Source organism: Solanum dulcamara, chromosome 12, assembly GCF_947179165.1.
Source record: "Solanum dulcamara chromosome 12, daSolDulc1.2, whole genome shotgun sequence".
NCBI lineage: Eukaryota > Viridiplantae > Streptophyta > Magnoliopsida > Solanales > Solanaceae > Solanum > Solanum dulcamara.
The window spans coordinates 4,681,735-4,698,033 of NC_077248.1; the positions used below are offsets into that span (position 1 = coordinate 4,681,735).

At 30.7% G+C, this 16,299-nt stretch overlaps 2 protein-coding genes across 4 annotated transcripts; one reads left to right on the forward strand and one right to left on the reverse strand.

The window, feature by feature from the left end:
* Positions 1-194: 194 nt before the first annotated feature.
* Positions 195-2,507, forward strand: LOC129876861 (uncharacterized). Its single transcript, XM_055952342.1, has 6 exons — positions 195-254; positions 521-667; positions 755-832; positions 1,314-1,379; positions 1,466-1,531; positions 1,624-2,507. Exons 1-6 carry the CDS (start codon positions 195-197, stop codon positions 2,185-2,187), a joined length of 981 nt encoding a protein of 326 aa, XP_055808317.1. The 3' UTR covers positions 2,188-2,507.
* Positions 2,508-13,104: 10,597 nt separating this feature from the next.
* LOC129876299 (cytochrome P450 94C1-like) lies at positions 13,105-15,181 on the reverse strand. 3 transcript variants are annotated; one of them, XM_055951695.1, is made up of 2 exons: positions 14,537-15,167; positions 13,105-14,401 (listed from the first exon to the last, which is right to left on the reverse strand). In XM_055951695.1, exons 1-2 carry the CDS (start codon positions 15,039-15,041, stop codon positions 13,557-13,559), a joined length of 1,350 nt encoding a protein of 449 aa, XP_055807670.1. In that variant the 5' UTR covers positions 15,042-15,167; the 3' UTR covers positions 13,105-13,556. The 3 variants fall into 3 exon arrangements, with proteins under 3 accessions (XP_055807670.1, XP_055807672.1, XP_055807671.1); XM_055951697.1 differs by having other exon boundaries at positions 13,106-14,089; positions 14,537-15,162; XM_055951696.1 differs by having other exon boundaries at positions 13,802-13,889; positions 13,976-15,181.
* Between the last annotated feature and the right edge of the window lie 1,118 nt (positions 15,182-16,299).

A 16,299-nucleotide genomic window follows, 5' to 3' on the forward strand; every position in this document is an offset into this window, starting at 1 on the left:
GTTGGGTTAATTGAGTTGGAACAGGAGACAACTTTCATGGGTATTGTCTCTTTATTTTCTGTAGGAAATGGACTCATTCTTCAGCATTGATATAATGTCTAATTTGGATGCAACATCTTTAATGATTAGTTTCTTCGTCGTTTTAGTTTTTTAAGGGCATACACTGTGAATTGTTTCGTATGTTAGTTTAAGATATGGCAGTCCGACCTGAATTACTCTATTGCAAGTTTTCTCGGAATGTGTTGGAGGCAAAGGTTAGTTTTCTCATTTGCTGTTTGATATGGGCTTAATTTAGCTGTCGACGGGAATTTACTATCCATTTTGGGAGGTTTAACTTTCATTTACATATCTTCGTGTGTGCATCTTTTGACGTAACTGGTTATTCCTTACCTTAGGACCAAATTGGTTATTGGGCAGTACTGCAAATAGTACTAACAGGTGCCCCTGAAGCCATTCTGATTTCTTTCGCAATTTTGTTGCCCGGTCTTTTAATAGAATTCCACGATGCTCTTGTTTATAAAAGGAGCAAGGAATAGCCATAAAGTCTGAAGATGAGCAGGAAGTAGCCATTCAGACTGGATGTGAATCTGTACTCGATACAAGTCTTGTATGTGATTTGAATTATCCACCAGTTACCAGCAGAAAATCAAGGCATGAATTGACTGAGGTACTGAAAATTTACATTCTCTTATATACTTATTTCTTAGATGTTCTAACTTCTTTTTACAAAAAAACTGAAAGCATGTTTTCTCAGGCAGAGAAGGAAGAACGAAGGCTGCGCCGTCTATTAGCTAATAGAGAATCCGCCAAGCGGACAGTTCGCCGTAGACAGGTATATATGCCGGTATCCTCATCCACGCTATTGTCTTCAGGAACACCAGTTTAATTAGTGCCTGTTCTTGACTAGTTAGAGAATAGACTTTTATTTAGTTAATTATATTCTCATGCGTCCCCTCACTGTACATGTGGGCCGATTGTTTTTCATGGGTGAAATTTCTTTGTTTATAACGAGGGGTGGTGAGACTCAAATTCAAGCAACCTATGCCCACAGACATCCCAATAAAATATGTCTACATGATCGGTGTGTCTTCCTGCGATTGTTGGGACTTGCATTTCTACCCTTACCGCTCGTCTTCCAAACAAAATTATCTGTCTAGCAAGGATGAGCATAGACTAGTCCTTATAAGGTTCAATGATTCTTTATTGATTTTCATATTCTAGACATTCTACATTTCTTGTTACTTGGACAAGTAAATTAAATTGAGGCTTACAGACTGTAGCATGTCAAAAGTCTAATAGTTTTTCCTTTCAAGGCAATGCGAGAGGAATTGACAAGAAAAGCAGCTGATCTTGAACTGGAGAATGAAAAATTGAAGAAGGTATGTGCGCAATATCTTTGCTCATATATTTGTGCAATCTCTGCCATACTCTTGATTTTCTGCTGAGTGACATTTTTGATGAATAGAACAAAGAGCTTGCTGCTGCGGAGTACAATTCTTTGAATATCAAAAATAATAACCTGAGAATGCAGGTAACTTTGTTTAATAGGAGATTATCGATAGACTTTGGGTTACATGTTTACATGGAGAAATTATATATGTGAAAATGACTGATTAATTGCAGATAGAGGCTGAAGTGGAGGAAACGGATGATGATTCTAAGTCTACTCTTGTAGAAACTCCTACTTCAACTACATCACCAACTTTCCTGCATGATCAAGTGCCTCTCGTTCTGTCTACCGTCTTTCCACCTTTTGATGGTCTCATGTTACAAGGTGGTCCGCAAAGTATCTCTGGCGTTGCACCACAGATGTCTGATACATCTTTGGTGATGACGAACACTCCAGGGACTCCTCTATATATAGTTTCCTTTCCTTGTCAGATGCAATTCCATGCCCAAAGTTCCCCATTTCATCCATATCCAAATGACCAGCATACGACTTCTTCAACTCCAAAAACCACGGTCAACATGGAAAATCACCTAAAAGCAGCTCCTCTGAAAGTTGAAACAAAAACTCCTGATTCAATAGATACTAAGCCTAGAGAATTCCTTATTCACGACCCTGACACGTCTTCTACTTCAAATCCTTTAGTACTACCGGTTATTGCTAGACAAAATGAGATCACTCAACAACATATATATACACTCCTGATGTCAAAGTTGCTTGTTCTGCTGTTGGGCGTGTAGCAGGTGAACTTGCAGCAATGCATCAAGAACATGTTACATTCTCTAACAACGCGTGTCCATAGGCTCGTAGGAAATAGGAAGCGCTTATGAAATGATCAGAAGCCAGTGTTGTTATTATCAGTTTGCGCGCATTTAACTGCCTAAGATGCTGAGACATGAGGTTAGCACGTCAAAAAACCGAAACTTTTTGAATTTTGAGTTTGGTATCAACAAGGGATCGTCACTAGAGATGTATAAATTACTACGCATACGTTCTATTAACATACGTGATGTACTTTACTTTTATGTGTTGGTGAAGATTGATGAATAAATGATGAGACACGCAGTAAACCATGCTCAAGTACTTCTCTCCATGGTTTTGATTCTCTGTTATATAACAGAGTGATTATAGAGAGGTCTACATGCTTTAGTTTATCCTATGAAACTATAATAGCATCATATTACAAATGCACATGTAATTACATGTAGAACTGAAGAAAATGACCTCTTTTATCGATGAAGATATGGGTGTCATCTAACTACATTATTGAACGATGTTGACATTTATCTCTCACTATGGGAGATATATTAATCTAACTACATTACTATTGATGACGTTAATATTTATCTCTCACTGTGGGAGACAAATTAATACTGTTGGTGATATGCAGTGGCGGAGTTACCTTTATTCAAGGAGCATATATTACGTGTAGAATTGAAGAAAATGATTTTTCTTTCTTCGATGAAGATATGGCATGGCCTGTCATCTAAATATATTATCGACCATGATGAGATTATCTCACTGTGGGAGACAAATATTATTGGTGATTTATATATGTAGTGGCGGAGTGTCACCTTTATTCGAGGAAATGCCAATTGACACTAGAAAATTACAGAAATATTTATTGAGGATAATGATAGACAGATATCGTAGAGGAGCAGCCTTAATATCTGTATCTTCATTTACTGAGAAGATTTGCATTTAAAAATGCGCTTAATATAAAAATGTGTTTAATATGTATAAATAATTTACTAAAAATTCATTTTGTAAAATTTAGTAGCGGCAACTCAAAATCTTAGTTTCACCACGGATAAGTAATTCTTTTAGAAACATATATATCGAGTCTCTTTGCCTTTTTTATGTGTATAATTGTGTTGATTTTCTTTTAGAATAAAAAACATTGGCTTCGTCATGTTGTGGTGATTAATTTTATGACATGACTTTGCAAGTTGTTTCAGAAATTAATCTAATTCTATTTCTTCTTTCTTGATGAAAGAAGGTTTTCAAATGATCAGTTTTTGTTTTTATTGTTAAATTTCTCTTTAATTAACTAATGTGTGATAGTTTGAATCCGTATTATTTTTGAAATTCAAATGATCTTTGGATTGATTATATGATCCTTTTAGTTAAAATCTATTACTATTATATATATTTCAAAAGTATTTGTGGTCTCATAAACTCGAAGGGACGAGTGCTTAAATCCCTATTTCCTCTAGAGTCGGGTTACTGCTAATGTATAGGACATATTGTCTTAATCTCATATTATACTATTTGTATCGTGATTCTTGCATTAATTAACGGGGCGTAATGTCTATCTTGTCTATTATAAACTTTGAATCGCGATTCATGCATTTTCTTTTGGAATATATATTATTAACCATGGAATATATACTATTAATCATGAGTTTAGATATAATATTTATTATAAAATAATTGTTTATTCAATTTTAATAAAAGTTTTAATAGATCATATATTCGTTTATGTGTCAATTTACTTATATAGTAGATGATTTAGTGTATAGAGTTTTAGCTTATACACAGAGGATTAAATTATCGGTTCTTATAAGTATAAAGTTTTTTGTTCATAATCTAAGATGGAAATTAGACAAGCCATCGGTATCTGTATATATTAATTATCATTTTAATTTATTAAAAGGTGAGATTATGAGATCGGTCAATATGCCTGGTAGATTGGATGATAAAATATATATTGGTGAAATAATAAGTTAGTTGATGAAATTCATGTCTCGATATAGAGATTGATGATATGCATTTTTGAGAAGCTTATAAGTTTTCATCATGTCAAACCTTGCAAATGGATTTATGAAATCCGACACATGAAATAAGTTAAGCAGTGTTCTAAAGGAAATTAATATTTAAGTTAAATTCGTCAATAATTTAATTTAATTGATTAATACCTATAATCTTAATATGGAGAATTACACAAGTGTTTAATGGGGAATTTCGAAATATAAATGGAGGAGTGCAATTACGAATTTCTAGTGGAATGGTTTGTAATTTAGTATGGTAAGAATAATATCAAATTAATTATTTGAATTATTTCCATAATAGGGAGCCTCAGTAATTAATTTCGTGGTCCCAATAGTGTCCATATTTAACTAGAATTCAGAATCATATTTTCTTCTCCTTTGGACCGGGAAAAGGTTCCTATAAGTAGGGGTTTCTCCTAACCTAGAAAATGCAATAGGTTTTCTATACGATACTTGCCCACCCAAGTATTGAGAGAGTTTGGCTGTGAACTTGAGATCATTGTAGAAGACCGTAGAACTGATTTATCAAATTAAATTTCTGAAAGTTTATGTGTTTTAATATGATCGTAGGTGTTCTTGTATAAAAACATGTGTTATCTATTATTCATGTAAGAAGTATGATTCTGGTATGCTTTCATCTTGCATATAGTTTTCCAACATTATCTTATTGCTACGTCAAATGATTTTTGAACCGGAATATTATATTCTATCTTGTAAACAAGTCTATTCACTAATTGGTTATTTGACAGAATGTATAAAAATATTGTGGAATATGGTATCAGTAATAGTGATATTAGTAATGTTGTTATGCAGGTATTATTTCTTAAGTAGAATTTTATTTAGCGTATTAAAAATAATATGCATTGCATAACTCTTTTGAAGAAATATTTGTTTATATAAATATCCTCCATAAATACAGTGAAAAAAATGTGAAAATGATTTTGGTGGATAATACTTATAGCTTCAACAATCCAAATACATGCATTAATATTCATTGCATTGCTAATATCATAATTTTTTTTGTAATTAATAAAAGGTGGTACATATACATATGAAATACGTTTTGATGGTGTGTATGATCGTCACAACTATTCTGAATCCACGTTCACAATTTATGGAATTATTTCTCGCATTAAAATCAATAAGCCACTGTTTTAAAAAATAGTACCAGGAGAGAACTGAGGATTGTAGTGATATATGATTGAGCTAATTCGATGAGAAATCTCCTTAGTAAAGAGAGAGATACACATTTAAGCTCAACAAGTTCCAGTTCTTTCCCTAAACACACTCTAAGTCCACCTTGAAAAACTAGATACTTGAATGGATTTTCTTGGAAGAAAATAAGAGAATCACAGCCTTTCTAATATAATTGACTACAAACAAAAAACTACTAAAAATGAAAAAATTACATAAAATAAAAAAATAAAAATATCATCCAAATGTCGACTAAAGCTTATTAAACATGCTTTAGTCTTCCTATGCTCATGTGAAGTTCTTCCTGAATTAGTTGGTCCATACTTCAGCTACTAATAATAGGAATATCTCATGTTACCCTCTCTCCGGTGATTGAAGTGAAGGGCTCTCGCCTTACCCACCTTATTTAACTTATGAAAACGTTGACTTGCCTTACAATCAAAGCGTTTTCATAACCCTAAAGACTTTTGATCATTTCTTTTTCCTGAAAACAACTTCCGTAGCCAACCTGAACCCATCAACGGTTCGAGTATGAACCAACTCAGACCTCTTAAACAGTTTCTTCAACGGTTCAACCGTAAACAAATCGTTTGCCGAATACTTATCCCCTCGTCTAGATAACGACACGTGTAACACGCAAACCAGCCGGACTTCAAAGTCCGTTCGATCTCCGATACAAACTTCACCGGAAAAAGTGCGTGATCAAACACATTGGAGAATTCCAGATCAAACTTCTGATCATCAAAATCGCCCTTCACCACCAATGGCGGGTAAGGTACCAGATCCATTATGAAAAAAATTGTTGCCTAAAATTTACACCTTCAATGGTGCGAACCTTTTATTTCATCTAAGAGATATATAGAGAACAAATCTTTATGATTAAAAATCAAGATGTTCTTGTTATCTATTTAGCTAATGCATTTGTCACTTGATTGATGATTCGCCTTTTTGAAGCAATGTCAAAAACTGTTGAATAGTACCCCACAATTTTCAGGCTATTTGGAATTTATCCTTGATCATATTGACTATAATTAGGAAAATCACATTCCAAAATAAAGTTTGAATAGCCATTTTGCGCGCACCATTTGGCTCCAAAATAGGTTGTTATATTGATCTTTGCCAAAATATTTTCCAAAGGCTACTATTAAATTGCCCCTTGAATTTATTATAACAATGCTATCAATTTTAGGCTTAAGACACAAGATAGTAGAACATAAATCTAGCCACCGCCAAGGCCAAATTTCATTACAACCAGTTTGTTTACCGATCATCTAAGATGAGAAATAATTTGATGCTTCGACCTAGCATAGAAATTCTCTTAGAGCCAAATTTTAATATGAAAATTTGAGTTGTTTAATTTAAAGTTTTAAAATATTTGTGATAAAAAGTAGATAGTTTTTTTTTTTAAAAAAAACATAATTTGCGTACCTTTATTTTACAATCTTCAATATTGTTTAAAGTGAAAATAAAATAATAAAAGTCACGATTAATTAAATATTTTTTGGGCCTCAAAATATTGACTTGACACGTAATTTAAGGAAAAAAATTTAAATTAACGATATGCTAAATGTATCAAGGTGCTCATTAATCTTATGATCTTAAACACGTCATCTGTAAAGTTGAAATTAAATAGTTGCTAAAAAATTAAAAACTAGTCATTCTTCTTAAAATAGACTAAAAAAGAGTAGGTCAAATAAATTGAAATGGAGGGAGTACGACCTTTCGGCATATTAAACTATTCATCATCAAATTAATTAACTAATTTTGGTTCCGTACGTGGTTCAAGTTGCGAGAGTTGTCTAGTTTTCTTATTAGTATTGTTTACTCTCCGACCATCTTATTTTTCAATTATAGTATTTCATAATGTCTCTTTGACTTCGGTTGTTATACTTTCAATTATAGTATTTCATAATTCTCAACACAAATACTTAAGTATTATATAATCATTGATAACCAAATTGAAACGGCAACACTTAAACTATTAAATTACAACGAAAAATACTGAAATAACAAGTAACTAAGGATAGGGATGAGAATGAAAATGAGAAGTGTAGACTCGGGAATGAGAAGTTTAGACTCTAGAGGAGAGGAACAAACCTTCTTCAATGGGCATGACTTCCCAAAATCGCAGCAACAACCCTTTTATCTGTACTCAACCTCGATGCCAAGCAAATCTATTGTTGGGCTGTCTTATTCTTGGGCTTCTTCGTGGTTTAGCCTTGACCCAACAGCTTGGCTAGCCTCTGGGCTATCACTGTTCACAACAGTGTCTCTATTATTTTTAATTAGTATGCACGAGGTCACAGGTCCAAGCCTTGAAAATAGCCTCTGGCAGAAATGCAAGGTAAGGCTGCGTATAATAGACCCTTGTGGTCGGGCCCTTCCCCGGACCCTCGCATAGCGGGAGTTTTAGTGCACCGAGCTGCCCCTTTAGTATACATGACTTTATCACCACTGTATTTGCTTCACATATTTTAATGTTTGTATGATCGACTTGAGTCGAGGCTCTTATCGCAAACAAAGAGTCTTTATCTTTCATAATAGGGATAAGACTGTGTACTTACTATCCTCGTCAAATCTACTTGTGAAACTAAATATGTTATTATTGTCGTTGTTGTTGTTACTCAGTGCAAATTGCACATTATCAAATTTGTTAAACATGATATTATGATTTTTAAAAATATTACTGAACAATATATTTGCATTTTTCTTTTGTATACTAATGTTTTGGAATAAAAACAATGAGGAACTCGGATTGATTATTACTTCCACTATTCGATGAGTCAAGTGCCGTCACATAAATTAGCTAGGATTGAAGGAGTACTATCCATAATACACGGTCAGAGTTTTTTTTATTTAAAAAAATAAATCTTTGAATGCAACTTTTTATCGACATTTTAGTACATTTCCTTCTTTTCTATCGAAAGAAAGGGAAATGTATGAGAGATTTACAATATAGGACTAACAAATGAGACAAACATACAACATGGTTTATTTGAAAAAAAGACATTGATCATGAAAAATATCTAAGAGTAGGGTAGATCATGAAAGTTGAGTGAGTGATTATTAGCTTTCTTTTGGATAAGGTACATACTGAAATTAAATAAAATGACCAGAAATTGCTATGTTTTGTTTGTATCCCATTTGATTTATTATATTGTTGTATTTTTTCAACTTTGTTCACATACTAAAATTAAAATGATCTTATATCTATAATGCACATATTATTATATGCCTATATATGAATGTACCCACATGGCAAGTTCAATATATCCTCGTGAATGAAAAAATAAATATATACTTAGCTTATTTCATCATTTGTAATTAAAATCTATTAAAAATAATTTTTCTATTTTCTCAAAAATAGAAATAAAATATATGTACAATCTACCTTCTGCAAATCCTATCCATAAAAAATTACACTGTGACTAATATTTTATTTAAATATAGTTACAATTGTTTTACTATGATTCTCTACCTTCACTCATATATGATCATTGTGTTAATAACCCTGCAAATAAGATGCCAACGAAAAGGGTAACGACAAGTAAATATAATAAAAAAAAATAATTCTTCAACCAACAATAATAATATAAAGTTATATATCTCGTGGTTTCGTGACCTTGGTGCAATATAAAAATTGTATCAATCTTATTGATTAAATAAATTAATTAAAAACATATAATAAGTTATATATATGTCCTCTTCGTAATAGCCAATTAACAATAAATTCATCAAACATTATAATTAAGCATAATTAAAGTCCATATATAAAATGTCATTCGTCATTCCTAGCATCACGTCAGCGGGGCGGAGCCACGTAGGGCCCGAAAGAGTTGGGATCGTATGACTTTTTTCGATAAAAAATTATAATATTTCTTCATATGTTTACTTCTTTATATACTAAAAATTCTGATTTCACCCCTGTTCAAGATTATCTCATCATGACGCTAATATCTTTCTTTCATATCTTAACTCATGGCCAAAAGAAGAAACTAGTAATAAGATCTTGCTATGACAAAGCCAATTTTTTTGTTAGTTAAATTTGTATAACCCAACTAGATAAGAAGGTTTCAATTCCTTGTTGTAGCATTTTCGGAGAGATTGACTGCAATCAATCTCGTGATATATTTTGGAGGTAAAATTTGATCTCTCGTATTTCACCTTTTTGATGAAATACAACACATCTAGGTGATAGTTTATTAATTTTTAAAAAGTAATTAAATAAAAGCTACTTGCACATTAATTAATTAGCACATATATAGTAAATGTTATAGTGTTGTAATGTACTTAAAAATGCTTGTGAAGTGACACCAACTTCTTTAATGAAATAAAATATAATTAATTTAAACCATCAAAAGAAAAGTAAAAGAAAAAAAGAAGAAATAATGCACGCCTTGACAAGTAAGTTTCCACCTAACGATATCAACTGTCCTAACTCCTGCCTATTTTCATTGTGGAGTAAATTTTATCTTAACAACATGATTGAATTATTTATGTGAATTTTTTATCTGAACTAGGACTAAATGTTTATTGAAATATATTACAATTATTAGTTGTTCATTTTTTTTATCTGGATTATCACCATCATATAGAAAGTGAACAATTGATAGTTGAGGTATATTTCGATTTTCGATCAATATTTGGTGATAGTTCAGGTAGGAAATTAACTCACACACTTGATAATTTAGATATAAAACTTAATAATCAAAATATTTTATGTGTGTTTTTGACTTTTCACTCTCATGTTAAGAGATTTACTTAGTATGTCTATAAGTAATTTATTTAAGATTTAGAATTCATAAATTCAAAATTTTGGATTTACATTAATCTAAAAGCACTACAACAAAAATATTTTTAATGGTAATAAATATAGGGGAACTTACATAAATATACAATATTAAGAAAATATTTACCATTTATAGCAATAAAAAAATAATTTTACTGAACACTTATAATACATTTATAATACAGTTTTAATACATATTGCAGAGAACTATTTATAAAACATATATAATACAAGTTTTATAGATGGATAATACATTTATCACATATTTTAATAGAATTATAATACATTATGTCAGTTTCTTACTATACAAATATAATATATATTTTAAAACACTTATAATACATTTATATTGTATGCATAATTCACTTTTAATACAAGTGTAGATTTATCATAATATTGCTATGTATTGCTATAAATGATAATAAATAAAAAATATCGCTAAAATCAGTAATTAATTTTTAAAAAGCAGTCAATCAAGTAATTTTTCCATAAATATACACATTAACAAAGAGTGTTAAAGGCTTTACCATCATTAGTTAATTGTCATTGGATACATTGTCACTATAGGCTTTAGAGACATTTACAAAAACTGCTAGTTAGTTCTAAAAATATATATTTAGCGACATTATCATTAATTAGCGTAAAAATCTTTTTTTAATGTAGTGAAGGTTGCTAAGATAAGGGATTTTTCTTCTTTATTTGAAATAAAAAGGTAAAGAAACCAGGACCGATACTTTTGAAAATGACATAGTTTCTATCAACAACTTAGGGTTAATTCACATATTTTTGTTGAATTTTCTTCTATATATGTGGACTTAAAGATTACTTTAATTAGTATTTAATTCTACAAACATGCTAAACAAATAAAATTAGTAGATAAATTTAAATAACCGCTTGAATTCACATGTTTACTTTTCTTAGTTAATATACAACTAATTATAAATATAAACTGATTATACAAATATTATATATTCGCCGGCTATTTTAAATCTAAATAGTTGGGTGAAAAGGCTATTTAATTCTTTTTCATTTTTTGAATAATATTTTCTCCCTGATAATCGTCTTGCAATGATCTCTTAACCAAATGATAATTGATGAGCAACACTAGTTATTATTATCGCTATAAGATGATCAACACAACTAAGCCTAAAATTAAATTGAGTACAATGACAACACATATTTAGTAAAATTAAAAAATGGATCTGGAAAAAATAAAATGTATGCAGACTTTAATCTTGTTTTGTAAAAGTAGAGAAGTTATTTCTGAAGAATAAAATAATTAGAGTCGGCTTGATTATTTAAGATTTGTAAATTACGTTTAGTGATCTTCACCGAATGAATTAGTAGACAAAGATCCTGGATTCGTATATTATTGTCATCCATAATTAATCAAAAAAGATTTTCACGTCTTTAATCTTTAGAAAAAAATTAGGCTTGCACGAAAGAAGACACGTTAAAGATATCTGACAATATTTATAGAAAAAAAGGTCTAAAAATATTTTTTTTTCTATTATTATTTTTAGATACTTTTCGAGTGCATATTGGATAAATTAGATTACATCATATTAAAAATGTAAATCACATTAGAAGGCAGCTGATGAGGGGAATCTATCCCAAATCTCACATGTGGAAAACCACTCAGCCTACCAATTTAAACCACTCAGCCTACCAATGTAGCGGACCCTTACTCTTCTTCTTCTTTTTTCTTCTAATTATTATAAAATGGAAAGCTAGGGATAAGGACATGGAGATATCAGATTCATCTTAATTTAAATATAAATTTATGCATTCAAAATTATTAAAATTATAACAAATAGTCCACTAAACTCATGATTCTATAAAAATGATGGATTTATTATTAAAAATTTATAAATTAAATTCATAAAATTCAAATTCTAAATCAGTTAATGAGATATTTTTTTAGTAGATTATAATTATATCTACCCTATGTGAAACTCTATATTAAAATCAATACTTATGAAATTGATAGAGTTGGTTTGTACGGCGCCGCGCTAGGAATGCTATTTAGATAAATATTATAGCACTTTCAATTAGATAAATTACAATTCATTATTTTTCACCTTTCAGCTATACCAACGTGTACTAAACTACTAATTATTCAGGCTTGTAGAATTCATGAGGCACGTGTATAATATAGGGGCGGAGCTAGAAGCAATTCAACAATTTAATAACTTTTACTTAAATAATATATATTTATATAAGTAAAAGTTATTAAATTGTACACTTAATAAATTTGGTTGAAGTCGTTATTTTAGTTACCAAAAATTCATAAAGTTAAAAATTCTAGCCTTGGCTCTTTTTTTAATTTTTTTTATTGTGTCTATATTGGCGCTCCGATTAAAAATTATTCCGGAGATGACGCTTTTTCTCCCTACATGTAACTCGAATCAGCCTTGCCTCTTTATTTACAATCTTATATTGCCTAAATAAATTCTCCTTTCTGCCTAATACAACCATAACTTTCGATGTGAGGCATTTGAATATTTCGTATTTAACACGTGCAAATTAACACACAAGATGATCACATTTAATATTTTGAGTAAACTTTTAGGTAGAATTAGTGATCACAAAATACAAATTGAAATTGAATTTATTCCATGTTCGATTGGAGATATTGATTTAAACCAGTACTATTATTTTTATACCAAAATTTTGGTATAACTAATCTCATATTTAATATGGAATTGATTATCCAGATTATAATCATGATTATTAATTTATAATTCGGAATATTCTTGTTTTGAACGAGACGACGGACGACCCCTCAAGGACTTTCAGATGATCAGGCACAAACTGAAGAAGTAGAACGTGTAGTAGTAATTCATTGCCAAAATAAATAAACAAAATAAAATAAAATAAGAAAATTACAACAGGTCAAGAAGCAATACGTATATATATACACAACTTCTACAACATATCAAGAAACAAATTACATATATACCATCTTCTTAATTCATAGCTAAAACATATATAATTTGTAAAAAAAAAAAAACCACTTAGCTTGAAAGCAAATATTTAGAATATGCCATAACATAAATAATATTTTGCCTAGCTAAAAGAGGGAAAAACTTCTTACTTGATATCTGAAATGAGTTTCATCCTCCATGAAATGATTTAGCTTACCACAAAATAGAACTGCTAGCTTTGGCCTTCCAAGATCAGGGTTGCTTGAATATGCTATGCCACATATAGTTAAGTTACTACTTCAAGTAGAGCGAGTTCAGTAGGTTCAACTGAATTTACTACTTTTGACTTGAACGATATATACACATGTGAAATACTTTTTGATAGTGTGTATAATCAATCACAACCATTCTGAATCCACGTTTGTAACTTATGGACTTATTTCTTGCACTGAAACCAATAAGCCACCGTTGAAAGAGGCAGTGAGGCCAGGAGAGAACCGAGGGGTGTGGTGATATGGTTGAGCTAATTCGACATGAAATCGCCTTAGCAAAGAGAGAGACACACTTTTAAGCTCAACAAGTGCCATTTGTTTCCCCAAACACACCCTAAGTCCAGCTTGAAAAACTGGATACTTGAATGGATTTTCTTGGACAAAAACACCATCTTTCAACCATCTTTGAGGGTTAAACTCCAAAGCATCACAACCCCATAATTCCTCCATTCTTCCCATAGCATAAGGATGATAAGTAACCCTTGTTCCCTTTTTCACAAAAGTCCCATCAGGTAAAAAATCATCTTCTAAACAAAACTTTGAATCAAATTGAATAGGAGGGTAAAGTCTCATACTTTCATAAATAGATGCTTGTAGATAATGAAGCTCACTCATTTGTTCACAACTTGTGAGGTCTTTATTTGGACCAAGAACTCGATCAGCTTCTTCTCTAATGGCTTTAGCGACTTCTGGATGGTTCACAATCACATAAAAGAAACTTGTTAAAGCAGATGTTATAGTGTCCCTACCGGCTAGGAGAAAGCTTATGACAATGTCTCTCAAATAAGTTTCATCACTTATTGATCCCATGAATCTTGAAAGAAGATCCTTATGATTTGAAAAACCTAATTTTCTCTTTTGTCTTATGACTTCTTGTGCCAGAATATTGATCATTTTTATTGCTTCCCTCAACTCTTTTTCACTCCCTATGTTTAAAAATCTCTTGATTTTCCAAACAATAGGGGATGTAGTCATGGCTCTTTCAGCTGATAATTTTGATGCTAGGTCAAAGGAAAGAGCAAATTGTGAGATAGGTAATGAAGATTCTAAACATTTAGGGTCTAATCCAAAAGAGAATCTACAAATACAATCAAATGAAAATCTTTTAAAAACATCTTGAAAATCAAGAACCCCACCTTGTTTATATTCATCTAAAAGTGGAAGAAGCCTTTTGACAATCTCATTTTTTACCACTTCAAATGCATATGATCTTATAGAGACTTTTCCAAGTTCAAGACTTGAAATTCTCTTTTGAAATCTCCATAAATCCCCATCAACATTAAATATTCCCCTACCAAGAAAATCACCCAAGATAGTAGAGAAAGTTTTCCCTTTTGGGTAATTCTCAAATCTTGTTTTGAGCATGTACTCAACATTTTGAGGATTTGAAGTGATGATATTGCCTAGAACATGTATGTGTATTGTTCTATTTGGTGATTGTTTTAGAAGATGTGTGTACCAATCACACAAATTGATGAATTGTGAAGACCAACTTTTTGTGATGTAAGCATGGCAAATTTCACAATTGCACCAAAGTTTTAGCCTCACTATATACAAGATAAGAGTAAAGAGAAAAACTATGATGAAGATAAGGATAAAATAGACATGAAAAGACTTCCAAAAATCATCAAGATGATCCATTTGGGAAAAAATGGATGAATTTTTTTGGGATAAAGATAAAATAGATGGAAGGATAGAATTATAGAAAACAAATGGCAGATGAAGGAAAGAGGAGAGATGAATTGAACCAAATTGTTAAAATATTTCAATATTGTAATAAGAATACACGCTCACACTTACTCTCTTACTATAATAATAATGCTAAGAAAAGGACACATTATATAATATTCAGCTTATTCTATAGTTTTCCCACTAACTATACTATTAAAGATTTTTTTTAAAAAAAAAAATCACAACCGGAATTTTTAGAAGTCGGGGGGTCCAATTTCCAATTTTATTGAATACTTCAGTAGTAGCATCTATAACAATATGGGGAATGACTCTAGTTTCCCCGAGAATACACGTCGAATAAATTTTGCTTTAATGTAATGGCCCTATAAATCAAATAGTAAAAATAAATTGCTCGCAAGTCTCATACAATGAATTCGATCGAAAAATATGCCGAGATTTTCTTCTCAATAAACTGAACCACCCAAACAAATAAGGAAAAATTACTAGGTAAAATACTTTTTAATAAATAATTACTGATTTTAGCGATACTTTTTATTTATTATCATTTATAGCAATATATAGCAATATTATGACATATTTACTATGTATTAAAAGTAAATTATGCATGCAAAATAAATGTATTATAAGTGTTTTAAAATATATTATACTTGTTTGGTAAGAAATTAACACAATGTATTATAAGTGTATTAAAGTATGTGATAAATAAATTATCCATGAATAAAACTTTTATTATATGAGTTTTATAAATTATTCTCGCTAATATATATTAAAATTGTATTATAATTGTTCATTGAAAAAAAAATATTATTGTTATAAATGGTAAATATTTTATGTAAATTTCCCAACAAATAATTGAACCAAAACAAGGCCAAAAATAAAAGAAAAGAAGATCATAATTATGGCGTGGATTGAGGAACAAGAAATGAGTTAGAAGACGCATCTTTTTTAAATCACGTGTTTTTATTGTTTTTCTCATTTAATTTAGGTAGTTTCGCCCGAGATCCCATTTTGTAAACTGTTGTTGATCCTTAAATAAAGTTCTCTGGTTCGGTAAATAGGTATGAAATTGTCGACTGCTTAGTGGGACCTCACGATTCGAATCCGAATTAGTTGGACAGTAAAGTAAATATCGAATATTGGGTGAACAACAAATAAATTAAAAAAGTAATGTGATTTTAATTTTCATATAAAGGGGCATATCAAAAAA